The sequence below is a fragment of the Manis pentadactyla genome, chromosome 7 (genome assembly GCF_030020395.1).
Source record: "Manis pentadactyla isolate mManPen7 chromosome 7, mManPen7.hap1, whole genome shotgun sequence".
Classification (NCBI taxonomy): domain Eukaryota; kingdom Metazoa; phylum Chordata; class Mammalia; order Pholidota; family Manidae; genus Manis; species Manis pentadactyla.
Window position 1 is genome coordinate 84,147,887 of NC_080025.1, and position 22,766 is coordinate 84,170,652.

At 31.0% G+C, this 22,766-nt stretch overlaps 1 protein-coding gene across 4 annotated transcripts in view; it reads left to right on the forward strand.

Annotated features, from left to right (window-relative positions):
- The window catches only part of PHF14 (PHD finger protein 14), a 204,791-nt gene that overhangs the window by 90,940 nt on the left and 91,085 nt on the right, over positions 1-22,766 (forward strand). For 3 of the 4 annotated variants that reach the window (XM_036894472.2, XM_036894474.2, XM_036894471.2), the window contains exons 15-16: positions 7,742-7,792; positions 7,914-8,035. In XM_036894472.2, the coding sequence (XP_036750367.1) occupies positions 7,742-7,792; positions 7,914-8,035 (173 nt within the window). Of the gene's footprint in view, positions 1-7,741; positions 7,793-7,913; positions 8,036-10,120; positions 10,207-22,766 lie in introns of all 4 variants that reach the window. The other variant, XM_036894473.2, reaches the window with a different exon arrangement.

Consider the following 22,766-nt stretch of genomic DNA (forward strand, 5'->3'; position numbering starts at 1 on the left):
TTTATATGTTCTTAAAGTTGTGCAGCCATTACCACAATCAATTTTAGAAAATTTCTGTCATCCCTCCTCCACCTTCCACCCCCCCACACACAAAGAAATTTTATACTAATTAGCAGTGACTCCATTCCCCACTCTCCCAAACCCAAGCTCTAGACAACTACTAATCTACTTCCTGTTACTACAGATTTGTCTATTTTGGACATTCCATAAAAGTGGAATTATATAATGCATGGCCTTTTATTTTAGCACATTTTCAAGATTTATTCATGTTATATCATGTATCCATACTTCATTTCATTTTCCCATAAATGTCCATTGTATAGATATACCAGTTATTATTTGTCCATTCATCTGTCATTTATTGTATCTTTGTAGGTGTTGGTTTTTTTTCCTCCTGCTTTTTGATTGTTGTAAATCATGCTGCTGTGAATATTTGTGTCCACATTTTTTGTGTGAACATGAGTTTTCACATATCTTAGGTATATATCTAGGAGTGGAATTCCTGGATCGTATGGCAACTCCAATTTTAACATTTGAGGAACTATCAGACTGTTTTTGAAAGTGTCTGTACTCTTTTCCTTTCTCACCAGAGGTGTATGAGGGCTCTAGTTTTTCCACGTCTTCGCCAACGCATATTGTCTGTCCTTTCATTATAGCCATCCTAGTGGATATGAAGTGATACCTCGTTATGGTTTGATTTGTATTTCTTTGTTGGCTACTGACACTGATGGTATTTCAAAGGAAGTTTTCCATCTCTGTTGTTGGTGATATGTAACATAGTGCTACAGTAGTATTTCTAGTTGGACTCTTAAATGAAAAATGACTGAGATTATACATCTGTTGTAAAGCAGTAGTTAAAACTCTTGCCATCATGTCCCAATTTTAGTTCATATGAACTAAGAAAACAAAACCGAATGTGATAGCACAATGAAGTTCTAGAAAGAAACTCTTGATACTTTGAATGTATTGAAAAATACTCCCATAGTACTAGTTTCTTTTGCTGTACTTATCACAATTGTAACTAAGTTATAAAGGAGTGAACAGAGACTCCTTACATAATAAAGACTGGTCACTTATCTTTAAATATTTGAACTTCTGTTACATGCATGTAGAGTAAGTTCAGACAGTGAAACAGACCAACAACTAGAAATATCTTACAGTGGAACGTGCTGCCTTGTTCTTTGGAATAGTTGAGCTGTATGACGATCAGGGACATTTCTTGAACGGTTTTTTGCATTGGGTTGATAGAGAGGACTGTATGAAATAATATTTGATTTTAATTTTAAGATATGTGTGAAATAACCATGATTAGATCCAAATTCCTTTGACCCCAGTATGTTATGGGTCCTTCCTTTACATTTCTAGCTCACTAGCCATCTATATTCTCAGTTACCAGCACCCTAGTTACCCAAGTATCTCCTTCTCTTCCAGTGTCTTATATGGATCCTATGTTTAGTTGTTTTAGTAATGTTTTTGCCACCATCCATGGTTCTTTTATCCTCTTGCTAATCTGAATTCTTTTCTTTTTCCATTCCTTCTTTTTAGGGTTGCTAACATCACACTTAAATGTGTTCCTTTGAGAACTTTTTAAAAATTTGTTTAGCATTTTCTCTATACCCATCTTTAAGGTGAATATAGAGTTTTATATCATTATTAAGCCTATTTAAAAATATGATTGACTCCTGCATTTGAGAATGATTTTGACAGTAGTTGAGATTTGGAAAAATCTGAACAGCATGTTATTTGATTTTTATACTTCTCCTTAGTTGTAGTTATTATGTTTATATATAATGATTTATGTAGTTGTTATCAATAGATTCATGGACATAAAGTCCAAGTGAACAGGAGTTGTCCTGTTTACCACTACATGTCCACTACCTACCACAGGGTTTGGTTCAAAGTGAATATTTTGTGAGTATTTCACAAATGAGTTCTTTCCATTTTCACTGTGGCTATGTATCTAAAGCCAGTGTACTTTCAAATAATCTTTTTTCTAGCCATTTATTGTTTGGAAGAGAATTATTCTCTTTCTTCTGTATATTAATCATATTTCATTGGTGAAACTGTAGAATTACTGTAAAGGCAGCTTGGGATACTTCTGTTTAAGTACCTTGCTATTTAGACATTGTCTCTGCATTATTTTTATGTGGAAACTTTTCACTTGCTTTTAGGCAAGGAAATTACTTTTGAAGAAAATATAAATTAGCTTACTCATGTCCCTTTTGAAGTTACTTTAAAATTGGTGTCTGTACTTCTTGGTGTATTTCCTAAGACCTTTAATGTAACTTGAAAGCTTTCAGATTTTCTATCTGTTTTCTTTATATTCTATGTTATCTAGTGACTTTTCATCTTTTATACAAGTGCCAAAGGACTTGTTGGGACCTATCTTTCCATAGTCTTTTATGCACATGCATCATCATCTACTCTCTTTGAAGTCAGATCTTTCTTCCTATTTCGTGCATTTTTATTTCATTTTATATCTACTTTTTTAAAAAATAAATTCAATAAAAATTCAAAGCACTTTTTAGCTTTGACTGAAACCATACTGGTTTTCAGAAGTACCTTTTCTTATACATCATTATTTTGTAAATAAACTTAAACACATGGTTAATCTGTTTTCCATCTTACTGAACATTGTAAATCACTAGCCTATTCCATGTGGAAGTCGTCATTTGATAATCAAATCGAGTCTTCTTTATTACATTTAACTACTTACACACATGTGCAAAATATAATCTATTTTTAACAAAGTTAAAGTCCTAAAAATTCAAAAACCCAGACTATGTTATATATATATAGTCTTTGTGATGCTAGGTTGTGGGAAAATAGAAACATTTGGATTCAGCCCTATTGAAATGATTAAAGGTTACTTTTGTCTGTGTCATAATTTACTTACTATCTTTATTTGGACTATTTACTTAAATTTTTATAGTTCCGGGAGGAAAGGGATATGGGGCCTTTAGATATCAGAGTTTTAATTGAGTATTATCAGACTCAAGGTGACCTCTGAGGTACTAAACAGATTACATAACTGTTGTCTCTCATAGAGCCTTGGAAGAAATCCTGTCACAAATTTTTGTGGTGAACTGAACCATACTCATTAACTTACTTTGGCTCACTTGGATGAGATCCAGTGAGATTGTCCTTAGCTCCAGTAATCTTAATCAAAACTCAAAGGCTCTTGCTGTGCTTTTTAATAACTCTTGGAAATCCAGTATTTTTATTTACCCCCAGGAGTATGAAATAAAAGGAATGAGGTCTAGGCAGAGCTTCAGGATTTTACTTATTTTGAATATACCATTATCTATGAAGAGGATTTTATAGGAACACTTTATTATATAAGATGTATATTTTATATTTTTAGGCTTGTGGTTATTTTAATTTACAGTGTTAATCAAAATTGTTCATGATTTCCTTTTTATTCTTCCATTTACTTTCCTACCCCTGTTAATGTAAATTAAATTAGATATAAAAATAAGTCTACAGTCAATTGACAAGAAGGGAAAACACTTAACCTTTGGTGATAACCATTCTGTCTGTTGTATGCCAATAGCCAGCAGAAAAAAATGGCACTTTGCTCACACCTTGTTTATATATGTGACATTTTTCTTTTGGATATATTGTGAGCTTTAACGTCTGATTGTTTTTAATATATTGTTTTATAACTGGAAAACAAATTTTTTTAGGGTGTTCATATAAATACAAACTTTATATTGAAGATTTTAAACAGCTGCCAGACAGCTGCTTGCATTTATTCCTCAGCATAAATCTGAAGGTATTTAGCTTGACAGAAATTTTCAATGTTTGACTTAATAGTCCTAATTAACATTGAATTTGGAATTTTGCTCATGAATAAGCATTTTCTTTTATATATATATATATTATGTAGGGAAGCATTCCTTATGTTTCATCTGACCATGTATCTTTCATTATATTTCATCTGATAACGTATGGCATATTTATTAATTACATAAATGTTGGCTTGTCATCAAGAAGATAAGTGTTAAATTTAGAGAAAACAGTGCACAAATGAGTATGTGAAACCCATCTTATGATATCAGACAGGTTGAGGCACTGACTTTTAGTTTTAATTTTAGGTAATTTGTCATATCATTCTAAACTTGGAAAAATCATCATGCATCTGACTTAATTGTACATCCCAGCTCTAAAGAATTCATTAAAATTTGTTACATGTTTTCTAGTCGTAATGAGTGAAGTTATTGAAATATTTAATTATTTGTTTCCGATGAATACTATTAAAATGATGCCTAGCAGCTAGAAATATTTTATTCTTTTCTAACTTAGATACATCTCTAATACAATGCCACTTTATTTGTGGATGTTTTATCATTTCCTGTTTTCAAGTAAATGTACCATAAACAGATAAAAAGCCAGCTGACCTAAGCAAGTCAGATTGTCATTGTTCCCTAGGCAAATAAGGTCCTTAAAAAAGAACAGAAAAATAGGAATGTGTCAAGATGCTTTTTCAAACTTTCACTTACTTTAATAGCTTAATAATTACAAAGGGAAGCACAGTTTGGAATCCTCAATTGGTGATTTGGAACTTCTAGGTTATACATATATGTTAAGTTCTAAAGTATATAAAGCACATCCTTAAATAAAATTCTTACATTTTCCACATGCTGTTTTCACCCTGCTGCTTTGTTTTGTTTCTAAGATAATGTCAGTCTGAGTGTCTGTCATGAAATAACCACCTGGTTATGAATACAGACATACCTCCTTTTATTGTGCTTTGTTGTGCTTCACAGATACTGTGTTTTGTTACAAATTGAAGATTTGTGGCAATCCTGAATGAAGCAAGTCTGTTTTTCCAACAGCATTTGCTCACTTTGGGTTTACATGTCACATCATGGTAATTCTCAGAATATTTCCATTTTTAAATTTTTATTACATTTGTTACAGTGATCTGTGATCAGTGAGAATGACTTGCTAAAAGCTTCAATAATGGTTAGCATGTTTTAGCAATAAAGTATTTTTTAATTAAGCTACGTACATTTTTTTTGATATGGTGCTATTGTACACTTAATGGCTATGGCATAGTGTAACCATAACTTTTGTACACACTGGGAAACCAAAAAATTCATTTGAATCACTTTATTTGCTTTATTGCGGTGGTCTGGAACTGAACTCACAATATCTCTGAGGTATGCCTGTACTTCTCTATACATCTAAGATTGAGCAAGCTCTTTGATAGTTGAAATTTGTTGGATGAGCCAAACATGTTTTGGTTTTACTTTCTTTTGGCTTTTTTTCATCTCTCCTCTTTTTAACTCAACTTCCATCTTCTGATTCATTCAGAGACTTCATATTTATGGTATCTTGTCTGTTGTGATCATAGGCAGTTGAATTGTCATGGTTAACAGTTGCTGTCACTTCATTAAAAGTAGGAAAGATCCCACAGCTCTCAGCATTTTCTTGGTTGGAAGACTTGGTATTGTAAAGAGTTGTGTTTGGATTAAATCATCTTACTTTTTTTCCTTTGGAAATATTAGTGGCATGATAAATGCTGAAGAAGTTTGCTTCCATTTACTTTGGCGCTGGATCATGTTAGTCATTGTACTGTATAGGATACCAAATTAGGTAGAAGACAGTGTCAATTAAAGGAATTAAGGTCTCTTCTCTGTTGGGTGTAATTCTCTGATTTACTTGTTTTGAAATGTAAGAATTCTTCATTTAGGCAGCACAATGTTATGTTTAACTATTCAAGTGAGAAGAAAAAATCATGATAATTTTGATCATCTTTACTTGGGATTAAATTATTAATCTTGAATTTGGCATGCAAGAAAAATTAAATTGGGTTGAGATACCTGGGTTTGAGGTTGACCTCTGTCAGTCATCAGCTGTGTGATCAAGAGCTCTAAGATGATATAATTTCATATTGCCTGTAGCAAGTCTCTTTTTCTGGCTGCGAATTGTTTATGTTGCTTATGTGTAGTTACTTAAAATTACAGGAATATACCATTAGGTAATAAATGTACTTAATTGAAGATGACTGCTTCAGACAATTATAAATATACTTATTCATTTAAAAATAGTACTTTAATAAAATATATACATAGTTACATAACAAGGAATTTATAAGAGAAACGTAACTACGCCATTGTATACATTACTAATTGGTATTATGCTTTATAATACTACTGTAATATGGGTATGAGAAACTTAAAAGTTGAAGGAAATCATACCAAATGTTTGAAAATTTAAAATATTAATTATATATCTTCACAATAATTATATATCTTCAAAAGAATTGAAAACATTAACTTGTAGCATTTATACATACTTCAAAAATTAGTTGAATGATTAGTGATTCAAAAACTAGATGATTCATTTGCTGCTTCATTACTTAAAAGATGGGTTGAATGGGGAAAAACATGGAAATTTTTGAGGGCCCTTAGAGCATTCTTAGATGTTTATAGAACTCAAATGAATAATTTGAGTATTTTCCCTTTGATATTGGTTATTCTGATAGGTTTAATAAAATGCCCTATATGCACTAAATTATGCAAATTGAAAACTAGTAAGGGAACAATAATTTATCCTTCATGTCAACTTTTATCAGTTGTATTACCTAGTGTAATCATTTATGACTTTGAATCTAACAACTTATTTACTTTATTAAAACAAGTTTTTTGAGCTTTTATAAAATATGTATTGCATTAAGTTTAATTTGGTGTCGAAAGATGAGTATGATGTGATCCTTACCAGTTTGTTCTGAAACTTTAATATGTGTATGTTTAGCTGGGGATACTGTTAAAGGTAGATTCTAATTCAGTATAAATTTACATCTTTTGAATGACTAATTTGGTCAATTCTTTGTTATCTAGGGGCAGATTAAACAGTGTGCAATTAGCCATGGTATTAAATAACATGATATAGTATCATGAAAAACTGAAATAACAGTAATTTAGGAAAATATTGTATTTATTTTGGACTGCAATTTTGTGTAAAATTATTTGGTAATTTGGGAATGTTCTCTAATCTCAGCAGTCAGATAAAATAATTTGTGGGAGTGGTGCGGACTTTCTCTTCCAGTCTCTAATGAGCAGTGGTCTGCCCATGGGAATTATAAATGTACAGAGGTTGTGCTACATTTGTGGGATTTTTAGCATATTGGCTGTAAATTTTAGTACATTTGTATTACTTTTAAATGTTTAGATGCTGTCTTTATACTGGTAAATGTATTTTGAAATACAGTATGCAAATTTATGTCTGAAATAAGTCATATCCTATTTTAGTACTTTAGGATCTGAGGACATCTGAGATCTCTTCCACCCACTTTTTTACAGCTGTTAAAAATGGATTGTTTCCTGATGTTACACAAACATACACACACACAGGCATACACAACAGATGTAGTAAGAGTCCAGGTTTAGCATTTCAGTTGTAGAAATATAAGTTGTGAAAATTTAATGCTCTGTGTAAATCATAATTATATGACATATGAAATATTGAAACAATTCTTTTAACTAATTTTGGAGAACTTATTTTTCCAATCAAATACTTGTGTTATTTAGTAAAACTCTGTAAAATGTATTTAATTTGTCGTGTTTTTATTTCTTGTGACAAATTGTAACAGTGCAATAGAGCAATGAGCATTACTTAGAAATAATAATTTTCTAAGTGTTAAACTTAAGCAGTAATTTTAATAGAGAAAATGTATTTTTATTATTAATTAAACATTATATATTTTTGTGTGGTTTTTTTTTTTTTTCCCTAGAGAACCAGAGGACGAAAACGAAGCTTCATTCCTGAGGAAGAAAAACATGAGGTTGGAATAAGTTAAGCATTTTTTACACAGTCTAAATTTTGAGAAACTTTCTCATTTAAATTAATTTTGTCTTCCTCATATCCTGATTTTGTTCTGTTTTGTTTTGTTCTCTTTTTGGAAGGAAAGAGTTCCTAGAGAAAGAAGACAAAGGCAGTCTGTGTTACAAAAGAAGCCAAAGGCTGAAGATCTACGAACTGAATGTGCAACTTGCAAGGGAACTGGAGACAATGAAAATCTCGTCAGGTAAATTGGGTGCTGATACCTTGTTTTTAGGGGATTAAATTCCATCTTCTTCATTTTCTCATCACAGATATAATGGGGGGGAAAAATCACTGTATAGGACTTTAAAATCTTAGTGGAAACACTACTTCAGAAACAGATTTCATCCACTTACTAACTTGCCACACATGGTTATTCTTTGGATTTAGATGCAATTAAGAGGGATAATCTAGATTTTGAACACAGCAGATTTCATTTTCTCTTGACAAGATAAGTTGACAATGCTCTGTATGTAGAGGCTGGAAAAATAATGTGATAAAACATTTTGTACCAAGATTATTATGGGATTTTTTTATTTCACAGAATAAAATTACTAAATTCTGTTAGTATATTATAAAAGTTGAAGTTCATTAGCAATAATGATAAGCAATATGATGAGAATAGTAAGACAAGAGCTTCATTAGCACTATCTTACCATTTATCAAAAAAATGTGTTAAATGCTTCTTTCTTATGAAATAAAGAAAGGTGAAAAGATGGCCTAGATAGATTTTTTGTTGTTGTTTTTTGTTTTGTTGTTTCTTTGTTTTGTTTTGGTACTTTTTTTTTTTATCAGACATAATGCTCATCTGGAGTCTCAGATCATGTTGCACAATGGCTATTCCTTTGGATTAATGGGTGGGTGAACAAAACGAAACTTTATTTAAAAGAGGTATCACTCTTTCAAACGACAGTGATACAAAGAATCTTTTAGTATATTAAGGAAACCCTTTGATTTCTTTTTAAAAGTTATCTTCTGCTAAAGCCCTACCAAATTAACTGAAGAAACAGAAATTAAATGATTAGTACTGTTAAATGATTGTAAATATTTGCCTCCAAAATGATGTCATTCATTTGGTATTAAAAATATAATTTCTATTTCTTTTAATTCCTCAAATACATAGTGTTTAAATTTCATGAGCTTTTATATAGATATATCACTATAAGAATATAGTACTTTATCCTCCATTTACCCAATGGTCCGAAGCACATAGGCCAGTGAAAATCATGCCTGGACTTTCCTGGACTTGCCTTACCTTATCTCTAAACATTCCGACCTGCCCCCAAGGCAACAGGCCAAGCGGTACTTTTCCACTCCGCCACTATAAAAGGCACAATGCTCTGCACCACGGGGCTGCTCCCTCTCTCTGGGGGCAGCCATTTTCTCTTTCAGATAATCACTTGCGTGGGCCCGTGTCTCCTGAGTCGTTCTGGGGTAAGGAGGGTCCTGGCGAGATACCCTTTCAATCACTGAAGGAAATAAGGAGAGAATAAAAACTCCAGTGAGGAAATACAAAGTGTCTCAACAAAGTTAAAATCTATAATATTTAGCTAGTGTTTTTTAAAGTAGTTCATGTTAGAATATCGTCAGGGTTCTCCTGTAGGTTAAACTCATTTAAATTTAAGGTTAAGTATTTACACTGTCAAAAGATACCTGTGAATAATTCTGACTGCAATGTAATTTTCTGATTTATGTAAAAAAAGAAATTCCAAACATATGCATAACATAATGAGGTGCATAAAACAACAAATTATAAATAAGAAAATAAAAACAATCTTATGTAATGAACAAAAATTCAGTCTATAGGAAATTCCCCTGGGATTGAAGCATTGTGGGGCATGGTCAATTTGAAGCAGTAGTTAAAAACACAGAAAATTGATTATCTTCTTTTTAATTTTTGAAACCTATGTAAATACCAACCCTCTCATTTATTTATTTTTTTAAGACAGTAGGTTGATTCAGGCCTTTTTGCTATGGGGAACTATATGTTTTTACCAGGTTTTTATTTATTGATTGATCATTTATTTTAAACAAAGAACTTAGGAAATAAATACAATTTTTATTTGAGTAACCACTTTATAACAAGAACATCTCTAACATTATGTTTCAGTTGTGTATAAAAAAACAAGGGATCATCTTTCTTTGATTCTGGATTTTTCAATAATTTTAGACTTTTTCCCATTTAATTAGTTTCTTTCATAAAATTTTCATTCTTAATTGATTATAACATGCCAGTGTCTGGGATTTTGTGAAAGTCTTCTGGAAGGTAAAGATGTTTTTGTTACTCTAGAAATGATGGATATACAAAGTCTTCTTCCTTGGTTTTGCCTTGTTAAGAAGATAACATCACAGATTTTCTGCAAAGGTTTTAAAGAGGTAATAAAGACAGAATTAAATGTTTTATAAATACTATAAATGTTTTTGAGGACAAAATAAGCTGGATATAAAGCAATGCCATACAATGTTTTACAGTTATAATGTGATTGTTCTGTAAAAAAAAGGTACATATATAAATATACACACACACATATTCTGTTGAAGCACTATTTCTCTTGGATTAAAGAAGAATTTTATTTTATGTAGAATTTCATATGTTTAAGGTAATCTTACAAGCTATTATCTGCCATTTCCCCTAACATCTCTTTTATTTTGTAATTGGCACAATTACTGTTTGCAAATCCCCCCCAAAATTCTACAATTTTATGATTAAGTTGCATCTTAAATATTATGTGTACATGCTTCTTTTTTTTAACTTTCATTTTAAGACTTTAAATTAGACTTTATTTTACTGAAAGATATATTTCAGTGCTTGCTCAGAGGTACATTACACTCATTAAGTATGTAAATTAGGTTCTCATAAAATTAAACTTCTTGGGTCATATAATTAATAATCTTTTATTGAATATACTGTATTTATTTTCTCAACTTCCTTTGAACTAAAGTACATGATTCACTAGAACCTGCTGTTTAACAGCTTTGATTTTGAAACCACACTTCTCTATGTAATTCAGGCTATATACAAAAATTCCTTCTTAATTATTTTCCTTAATTTTTTATTTGTGTATGTGTATATATGAATTTACATGTATGATTTTTTTAGTATCATTGGAAAATTGTGTTCAATTTATCAGTTAACTGTAATAGCATGTTCCAACTGTTTTTTTCTGTTTACCTCTAAGTTTTTCTCAAGGTCTTTGGCAAGTTATTTAGCATTTCTGTGTCTCAGTTTTTTGCTCTATTGTACATGATCAGAGCCATACTCCATTAGGGACTTCGTGAATAATTGCTAAGTGATGGTAAATTATTTTCTGTATAAAATAGTAGGGCAGTGGTACTATTTAGTGCTACAATGGATTACATATTTTCGGGCTCTGAAATAAGGGTTTCAGTTGGTAAATATATTCCAGTAACAATAAATGCTTATTTTTTACCTTTCAGAAAATGTGCATTGTTTATATGTAAGTATTTCTAGAATATGGGCAATGAAAAATCTGAATTTGTTTAAACATATTCTCTAAAGTGATTAGGCTGAAAAATTTCCACTAGGCATGGGAAATACGAATTATCAATGTTTTAAAGAGAAAGAAAGATGGTTAACAGTATCTTACTGATATTTTTAAAATAGTGCTTCCTTTTTGCTATCTACTTTTCAAATGTAATAAAAATTACCTAGGAAGTTTCCAATTAAAAATATTTTCCTTTCTGTTGTTTAGTACAATTAAATGCTGAAGGCCAAATTGAAACTGTCATGAAATAGTGAGGTCTTCGTAGGTGTTTTTCTCAGAGGGAATGGACTTCTTTGTCGGAGGTAGTTAGGGGCCCATTTAGTACCTATCTTACTTGATTTTGTTTCTAGTTGCTGGCCCATTCATTACTCAGTAAATGCTTGATAAAGTAATGACTGTTCCACATAATTAATGACTGATTATTCTTTGCTGAATTAATATAAAGCTTTTCATATTATATTTTTTTCCTAGAACAAATTGGTCACTAAAAATATGTATTTGATGAAGATGTTTAAAAGACTTATAAAGGAAGATTGCTTTTATGTCACCGAGAATAGTGGGTGAATTTTTTATGTGTATTAATTAAGGATATAGGAACCACAGATTTGAAATTAGTTGATACGTCTGTGTAAAAGTGATTCATCTCCTTGAACTTACTTGATTTTCAAAAGATAGATTTTAGAGGTAGCTGAGTCTTTCTTGTCCTTAAGTCTCTATCAAGCTATCAAATTACAAATGAGACCAAACTTTCAGATGTTAAATTTTATCTTAACTGTGTAAACTCAGTGTGACACATTTTATTACTTATACGGGAGATGGGAGAGAGAAAAAAGGTTTCCTAAAACTATGAGTGGTAGAATCCATCATTCTTTTTAAATAACATCTTTAATTTTATTTTGTACTGTGGCCATTACTCAGAAACAGTGAGGTTAGGAAATGATCTATAAAGCTATTTTATTTTATAGCTAGGTTTGCACTATTAAGTACTTGCTGTTTTCTCCTTATTTTAGTATATGGCAAATTACATAGCTATTGAACCATTTTGGTCACAAGATGAGGATGTTTGTTTGGTCCTTTAACAGTGTTGTTAAGGTTTTTATTTATTTCACATTTTAAACATCTGACTTCTGAGTGCTTTCCCCAAAACTAAATTTGATTGTACCATAAGTTACTAGGAACATCAGCAAGAATTCATATTTATCAGATTTTTCTTTCAAATGTTAGTCTCTTTGATTATTCAGATTTTTAAAATTTCTTTTTTGTTCTAACTAGTATAGAGGCTTCTTGATTGCCTGAGTCATAGTTGAAGGGATATTTTCTGCCAGAGATTTGGTTAGACTAATAAAGCTAAGATTAAAGTTTAGTTACTATGTTCATAGAACATCAGATCACTTAAAATTTTAAATTACTTTAAAAAAACCCAAAAGCTAGTTTTATCTCTTTAAGAACAGTAATAATTGCATTTGATAGATTTCATAAAATTGGATGAGTTATTTTATTTTGATTATGTACTTGCTAGTTTAGTATTTTGTATAGTCATTTTATTACATAAAACTCTTAATAATGATAAATTTGCTTATTCATGTAGGAGTATCATGATTATAAAGGAATGGTACATGTATATTATTTGGGTACTTGTAAACTAGAACTCAGAAACAAATATAAGTTTTAAAATGATTGTGTCTTCTAATAAATTTCAAGAGTATTAAAAATGTATTTCTTGTATGAAGCCATTTCTGGATAAACTTCTGTTTTTATTCTTTAACCCTATTAGTAATTTCAAGAATAAGTTTTAAGTTTTTGTTTTATTTTGTTTTATATTCCTGAGTCAGCAATTAGTATAGTACACTTACATTTTCTACAGGATTGTTTCCAGAGCTTGGATTTCTAATATTTCTTTCAGTTACGTGTGGTAAAAATGTATCCTCTCCTGTCACCCTGATAGCCTGTGTGATACACTCCATTCTTCAAAATTGGCTGCTGTTATATCTGGCATATGTTTAACTTGGCTTTTCTCTCTTGAAAGTATAACCATCTTGAAGGCATGGTCAGTATTTTAGTTATCCTTGTATAGCTCTATGTTCTTGCTCCAAGTCACTGAACAAAGAGCCCTCTGACCCGTGGTGGTTAGTGGCTTACACACTTCATGGGAAGTTGCATTAAAGAATCATTTGCAAGATATTAAATTTTCTTAATTTTAGTTAGATTTAATTTAAAAGGCAAAGATGATAGCATATCAAGATATCAAAAAGTAGTATAGCATAGCATGTCCTCAGAAGACATATGGAGTTCCTGTAACTTGCAGCCTCAAGAAATATGCTGCTTAACTTTCATAGGGTTCCCATCAAAAGGGAAGAAAAGTTGGACATACTAAATCCAAATTGCTGAAGCATTGGGAATTATTTGAAAATTTTAAGCAAAGAACAAATTATGACCTCTTTTGAAAGTTTTATTAGATTTTTAACTTTTTAAGTTTTTACAATAATTTTTTAGTAACTGTTACAGAAACAATTGCTTTTCAAGGAAAAGCAATTTTGATATGATTACTAAACAGTAACATCTTCTAATACTTAAGCAAAATTAAAACTCCCATTTCTTCTACATTTGTGAGTGTTCAACATGACTATGTCCTTACTTAGAGAAAATATTCATAAATTTCCAGTTTGTTAAGCACACAGTTGGTTTTTAAGGTCTTTAAAAAATAAAATAAACCTTACAAAGTCTCCTTTAGTTTTGAAAGCTTAATTTATTATTATTTTTGAAACTGGTCATTCATTTGTACCAATTTTTAAAAGCTATGTAATTGAATCAGCTTACTACCAGAAGTAAAACTCTATAAAATGCCTATATTTAATATGTGAATAATGCTAGAATGTATAAAGAAGTCGGCCTGAGCATTAACATTTTTCTTTCCTTTTATATCAAAGTAGGGAAATAGAGCATATATTACAACTATTTAAAATTTTGTAACATATCATCCTTGCTGATATATTTTTTTAAATAGATATTTTGCTGAAACAATTTTAGTAATTTGGCTATAGGCTGCAAAAAATTAAAAGTCAAGTTAAAAAAGTGGCTATGCCTAAATAGAAACTTAACAGTATGTGCTTCAATTTTTTTAAAATCAAGATCATGTAAACGTAGAGAAACAGCAATTGAACTTCCCTAAAGTTGTAAATTCTCAAGTAATGATGAAATGATAGCAAGCTGAGAGTGTCATGGATATATTGTTTCCACTTTTTACATTTTATTTATAAATTATCCTGTCCAATAGTTCTTTAACTTCAAGATTTCAGGGCAGTATATTTGCCTATTTGCTCAAGCATAGAACATACAAAAATAGTTTCAGAATTGTGAACCCAAACCACTACAAAAAGTAAGTTTACTAAGTATAATAGTTTATTGGGTGGCAGGGGTGTGTGTGTGTGTGTGTGTGTGTACATGCACACACATGGCAATGAACTGCATAAATGTTAAGTGAGTAAATCGGTCAATTTTAGTAAAAGTACCCACTCATGTAACTCCCATTTCAAGATGTAGAACATTTTCATCAGATAATTACTTTCTTCTCAAAGGTAATTACTTCCTAATTTTTTTCAACATCAGTTGGTTTTGGCTATATAGGATTTCATATAAATTTTTATATGAAATACAAATGTTCAGGCATGTTTAGGTTTTTTTTTAAGTCAGCCATATTAATGGATGAGGGAATCCCACAGTGGTTTTAATTTGCATTATGCTGATGTACAGCGATGTTGAGCACATTTTCATGCATTCACTGGCTATTTATATAGAGTTTTAAATATACTTAATGCAGTTATTTTACAAATATGTTTTTCCAAACATATTCTTTTTATCTGTAGCTTGCCTATTCCTTTTCTTAATGGTGTCATTTGAAGAACAGAAGTTAGTAATTTTGCTGAAGTCCAGTTTAACAACTTCTTTTATAATCATTGCTTTTGTATCCCATTTTAGAATTCTATGTCTAGGTCCTGGTCACAGGGGTCTGTGTCCTTTGTTTTCATATAGAAACTTTATAATTTTAACTTTTAGACTGAGAATGTGATTGATCTGAAATCAATTTTTGTTTATGGTCTCAGGTAAAGTTAAGCAAGTCTGTTATCCCATATGGTTTCCAGTTTTCTAGTATCATTTCTTGAAAATGCTTGCCTTTCTACATTGGTTCAATCTGTCCATATAAAAATGACAAATGGGTGCATATTTAATTCATACATATAATACAAACATTTCATGCCATATATTTTAATTGAAGTTGCTGTTTGTGAAAATCTATTATGCCATCTATATTTTTACTTTTTTGCTCATTAGTAATTTTAGTTACAGTCATATATTTACTAAATACTTTCATAGTCTGTCTTGTCATGAAAAACAACACACATTGCTGCTCTACTTGTAGACTGGAGAAATCTCTGAATATACAGGCACAATGATGTGAAATTTTAGAGAGGTAAGTTAACCACCAGTTATGCCAAAGAAAAGGATGGGGGGCAAGATCAAAAGCATGTAGTCATTCTTTTGATTACCTGTGATTTGAGGGTTTGTTTTTTTTTTTATTCCTGGGAGTAGGGATCACTTAACATGAGTAGAACAATACAAGATAATAGATTGCAGTCCTTGGAAATTAAGTAAGCTTAGCAAATAAGAACATTGTCATTTCATAATCATCATAAAATAAATGTCAATTTGTTCATTAGTTGAGAAGATTCTCATGATTAAGTTGATTTCTTTCTTCAGCATACATGAAACTAAGACTTAAATCTCAGAAATTCATAACCTCAGAATTATATAACCTTAGGGAGATGTTGTTCAGTTATTAAAATGTATGTGTGTGTGCGTGTTTTTTAGTTAACACTCTGGTTTTTCGACAAAAGCATGTTCTGCATTTCTATTTATGATTAATGATAGAGAAGAGAAGCTATTAAATCTCATTTTTTCCGTCATTTCATTTTACCTATTCATTCTCTAGATACGGTATGCATCATTAGTACAGCTCTAATACTCCACTTAGTAGTATTGACATATATGGAGTCGTTGTTAATTAGGAAAACCAGGATGCTAATTTTCTTGCTTATTACAGAAAGTCTCCTTTCTAAGGGAGAGGCAGTGATAGTGTAGTTAATATTTATATTAATAGGCTCAAAAAATTAGTCTAATTTGAAAACTTAACTAAGTAACCAGGAAAAATGGTGGGAGGGCATAGGGCTAAAATTGAGAGGTTGGAATTTTAGGTAAGGCTCTGCCATCAAAGGCTGTATCACCATGAGGGACGCAGTTAACTTTGCTGGGAACATTTAACTTGCAATTTCTCAGTATGCCATCAGTTGTTCCTTTTTACCCAACTAACTCTTTTCAGGAGACTTTATTGCTCTTTATGAACTCCATTAAGTGTAGGTTAGATTTCAACTTCTAACAGACATTAACTCTCCTGCTTTTTCTTCCAAATAACTCAAAAAGGAAGGGTTTCTGTTGAGTTTAACAATTCTTTATCTTCATTTTATTCATAAAATGAGCAATGTACAAGATAGATTTAAAAATCCTCTTTAATCTTCACATTCTGACTTTATAATACTATAAGGATGAGTAAGAGAAAGACATTCAGAAATGAAAAATATTATTCAGATGTGAGGAATTCTGAGTAATTTATAGCATAAGCCTCCCATCAACAGTCCTTTTTCAATTGTATTACTGTCCCAGTATATTTTTCTATTTTGATTTCAGTTACATATTTTATAGATCATAGCCTACCAAAAGTATGTGAGTTAATTTTAAGACAGTCACTTTGCATTTTTTACTAATAAAGGTGAAGTTTTGTGTGGAGTGGTTTATAGTAGAAAATATTTTCTTTTAATCTGAAATTGTTTTTTTCTTAATTCTGAAAAACAAAATATTACAGACAGCATTTAAATAGGACAAAATACATTTTTAGATAAAAATGACATGTCATCTGATTATTTATAGTATTTCTAATAACTACTCTCACTTTGTCTCCTAATTGTTTTACATGTATGATAGGATTTCATTTTAATCTTTTTTGTGAAACAGTTTTAAGAATCAAATTACATTTATCTTAAATTGGAATGAATTAACTTTATCAATTTCCAAATTAGCTGTTCCTACTGCAATGCACTTAACAGGATTTAAAGCTAAATATAGTGTACCCATATATAGCATATTCCCATTTAAAAGGCGTTTTCTTTAATTCTGGTCTCACTTTCTAAATTGACCTTATGTATTACTAGGAATATACATAATCAACAATTAGGTTGACATTGTGAGAAGACTTGGTAGCTGACTTTTACACTGCACATAAGCAGCATAGTTATTCTAAATCACAGAACCACTTTCAGCCAGATAACCAGTAAAATCACTGCAGTGTGGTTTCCTGAAAATGCCATAATCCTTCAAATGCCACATTAAACTGAGAGAGAAAACCGTCAGTAGTGCTTGCACAGTTAAGCAGAAGGATGAGCCATGAACCAAGTGAAAAGACGTTCTAGAAGAACAGTAACCTTTCCCTTGATGTGTGCATTTCCCATTACATTTTTGACAAAATGTTGCAAAATGATTTAATGGTGGCATTTTGTTTTGCTGACTCCTTTTTTTCATTAAAAAGAATCCAAAGTTAGGATAGGAGTGTAAGGGAAGAGTGACCAAGCACTGAATTCTTTTATAGGACACTGTTTCCAAAATAAATCAATAAAATATTTTAGCAGCATGGCTTTTCCCTATTCACACTGTATGTTAACTGTAACATACACATCATTTTTTTCTGCTGTACTTCTAAAACAATGCTATTTATTCTTTAAAGTTAGTTTTCTCCATTGTCCTCTTTTCTTCCTAGTAACCCTTGATCATGGGACATATCAATAAATAAAGAATTTACTTTGTTTAGTAATTACATAGACCTCACCTCTTACAGCAAGTGTCCTGCTTTTTAATGTCACTTTGGGTTTGTATTATTGGGGTTAATTATACAAGTTAACAAAGTATAAATAGGCTCAGTGGTCTAAAAGACCAATACCTGTTAACTTTGAGAGGATATATTTCTACTGGGAATGAAGTCATAAAGTTGTCCCACATGAAGCTCATACAGTGCTTATTTGCAGCTATGGAAACATGCCCAGAGAGAAAAAGTAACTTGCCAAAATATAGTTTGTAAGACTATTGCAGCATTGGATTAAGTTTTATTGTTAATATGGAGTGCCTGGGAATGGGCCTAGTCACACAGTTATTTAAAAAACCAAAACAAAACACTTGAGAATTTACTATGCATATTTCTTAGTGTCTCACTTTTTAAAAATGCATCAGGTAGTGTTTGAACACTGTTTTGGTTTCCTTCCATCCCCAGGAATATAAGAATATTCATAAAAGATGCAATTTCAATTAAAGGAATGGACATTTAACTTGCAATTTCTCAGTATGCCATCAGTTGTTCCTTTTTACCCAACTAACTCTTTTCAGGAGACTTTATTGCTCTTTATGAACTCCATTAAGTGTAGGTTAGATTTAGACTTCTAACAGACATTAACTCTCCTGCTTTTTCTTCCAAATAACTCAAAATGGAAGGGTTTCTGTTGAGTTTAACAATTCTTCATCTTCATTTTATCTTAATTCCTTGCAAACAATTGTTAATCTAGATCAAAAGAACTAATCATGCAGTGTGGATATATATTCCCATACTTTGAAGTAAAAATGACAATGACTTTTTTAGTAATGTAATTAAAATAAGCCCTGCTGAACAAGACCTTTCTTTTTCCCTTTCTGCTCTCTGCACACCCAGCCTCCGGCGTCCCTCTCTCTGGTCATCCTCATAACCACAAAGCCACTGAAATTTGTTATATGGATATAATCTGGTTTCCCAAGAATTTCACACAATGCAAACTCAGAATAGGATTACCTTGTAAGGTAATTGTATAAAGTGACTGTTAGCAAATAAAACCAATGGGGCTGTAAAAGAATAAGTAGGTTTAAGCAAGTGAAGAAGAACAGAGCAAGGCATTCCAAAAGAGGAGAGGCTCTATGAGCATAGCCCAGAAGATGGAAACTCCTTTTATGGCAATAGGTAGTTTCAAGCAGAGATATTTGGGGAATTATTTGACCTGAAACAGCAGAATATGTGGTTGGTTTTTTTGGGGGTCTGTAACATTACAAAAGCAAGAAATAAAAAGATTTTTATAAGATGCTGTTTTCACAACTATTACTATTTGCTAAAAATGTAGTTAAAAGTAACAATTATAAAACTTAAACCAAACTGTTTACAAGGAAAATACATATATTCTGGAAAAAAATAAAAATATTAATGAAACAAATGTTTCAACAGCCTTAATTTTAAAGATACTTAATACCACACTGGATTAGAATACATTTATTAGTTTATTGGATTGATGTTTTTAAGTACTGAGGCAGTATATATGTTTGTAAGAATTGAAATAACAAGTGTATGGAAGAATGTTATTTGCTCCCTACTTACTTTAAATCCTTTCACTTTGAGGTAACAGACATTACAAGTTAGTGGATAATGATCCATACTTCTTTTCTAACCACAACCAAAATATCCAGGGCCCATTGATAAAATACCTTCCCTTACTTCCTCTCTTCCTTTCTCCCTTTTATAGCTATTGAAGGCTTTACTCTGAAACTTGATTTTTTTAAAACTTGAAAACACTAAAAGGCTTTTATCAGTGAAAACAGAACTAAAGCAGTCTTTTAAGTAACTAGAAAACATAATGTGTATGTACCATAATTTATAGTAAAAATCCCCTACTAATGGAAATTTCTTTTTTTCTGCTTGTCTGAAGTATATGCATATTCTAAATTTTAAAAGATACTGTTATTTCATTTCCCAATAGATATGAATGTGTAGGGTGTCATCACACTGATTTTGACAATCTGGTGGGTAGAAATTGTCATTTTGGTTGTATTTGTGACTACCTATGAGATTGAGCATTTATTCATATACTGATTAGTCATCTGGATTTTCTTAACCATGTGTTACCTTTCCATATCCTGTGCCTTTTTATCTGTTGAGGTGTTTTTGCTTTTTTAAAATGAGTTTATCACATCTTTGTATAAGTTGCAACTATTTTCTCCCAGGTTTTATTGCATGTATGCTTTGTTTGCTTATGGTACTTTTTGTCAAATCAAAATTTTGATTTTTATATTCTGTGCTATTTATGTCTGAAAAAAAACTAATCAGATATGTAATTTTGCATTAGCCAACTAATACCTCTTTCGTTACTTAGGCAAACAGTGAATACTATTTGTCTCTGCCCTTAAGAGGATGTGTATGAAGTTTTTCTTGAAATATTTTTAAAGAGCTACTGAAATATTGTCATTTAAAATAATTTTTATTTTACATTAAGCATTAGCCTAATATAAAAGAATTATTTTGCTTTTACTAGAATATGTCATAGTCTGTTGGTTTAAAAACATAATTTGTTAGTTTTCAGAGATGCTATTTTGTTGATTTTTAAAAAGTATTGAGACTAAAGTTTAAAGCATGTTGTAGCTACTTTTCCAAGTTGTGTTTTGTACCTGGAGGAAGTTGAATACATGTTTGGTGATTGATTTGAAAGACAAAAATGATCGTTTCTGTTGAAGAAGTCGCGGGTGAACTCTGAATTGCTAAATTTAATGGCCTCTTTATTTTCTAAGTACTCATCATATTTGGTTTCATATCAGCATTTAACATTAGTGACCAACCTTCCTTCTTAAAACTTTTGGTTTTCATATAACACATTGTTTTACTTTTATTTCTTATCAGTAGTAAGACAGTGGTTAAAATGCTTAATTTTTGGAACCAAATAATTTGAATTCAAGTCCTCACCCAACACTAATTAGATGTGAGTTGGTTATATATCTCTGTGCTTTCATTTCCTCATTTATAAACTAGGAATAACAGTAGTTTCTACCTCAGAATCACTGTAAGTATTAAATGAATATAAATACATGGTTGTTATGTGCCTTCATCAACTCTCTCCTAATCTGTTGCAACAACCAGCATTTCCACTAGTTTAAATATATCTGGTGTCTGTCCACTTTTCAGAATGAATTTGTTCATGTTGCATTTAAATTTGTCCAGAATCTTCCCATTTCTTGCAAGGTAAATTCAAAGTTTATAAAATGGCTTGTAAGGCCCTCCAAACTTGGCTTCAGTCTATTGTATCTCCATTTCCAGTTATTCACGGTTCCAGATGTCCTGTATTCAAGCCACTGCAGACTTTTTCTCCCTCCTAAAACTTTCCTGCTACATTCATGCCATCCTGCTTTTATTTTGTGTTAATACACTCTTACCTAAAATGACCTCTGCCTTTTCTTTGGAATGAAGGCTTCTTAGTCATTTATATTTGGAGTGCACATCTTCGTCAATCCATGAATCTCAGTGTTTAAGTACCATATCTTAATAATTAAACATTTATTTTAATATTCCCAGTCCCAAGCTTAATGTTTATCACAATAGTATGCCCTTTACATATCTAGAGAGAATAAAGAATCTAAAGATTTTAATTAAAGTGATTCTTAAATTTACTATTTTAAGAGTGAAAGTCATCATATATTAGTAGGAACTTAGCTTAATTATGTTATTTTTATATACAAATCATTGAAGCATTGTTTAGATGGGGATGATAATTTTTGGCATCCTTTATTTCAGTACAGTTTGTGTAGCAATTCTGTTCACATTTTTTTTTCATGGCTGTATTCTTCTATGAGTTAAGGTACATTTTAAATTCTAAAGTGAGTTTTATTACCTTTAATATTCCTTTTTTGTTTCTAAGGATAGTACCTGTTTCATTGAAATCTGAGCTATCTTCAATCTTAAAATGTGTTACATTAGTTGCTGCTAATTTGAATCATTGATATTGGGTCAACTTAGATGGGACAATATCTTAGTCCAGTTTGGGTCAGAATAGAGGAAATAAGCCTATAATCTGTTTTGTAATGTGTGACTATCTGGGTCTCCATTTTATGCTAATCTGAATTAAATTTGTTAACAGTTTCAGAATTTACTGATTTGGCTTCTGGGATAATTCTGTGGCAATAGAAGGCACTGCACTTTTTTCTTTATCTGGTTTTCTGTTTTGTTTTTTTATACAGGTGCTTTGATGTAGTGCCATTTTCTTTTGGAGTGAAGCAAAACATACTCAAATGAACTAAAGATAAAAATTCCTCCTCAAAAAAGGCCCTAAAGGTAGCCTAAATAAGTTTTTGTGCAAATAAGTTAGGTAAGCAACAAAATAGTAAACAGAGTGAAAGGATTATGTTTACTGAGGTATAAACCATTCATTGATTCATATGTATGTATATATTTTTAACATACTTAATAATTATAAATTAGGTGCTCAGTGTTGTCTGGCAGTCCTTCTGTATTTTCCTAGTCAACTTGAACTTTCATGCCTGACAGCACCTATT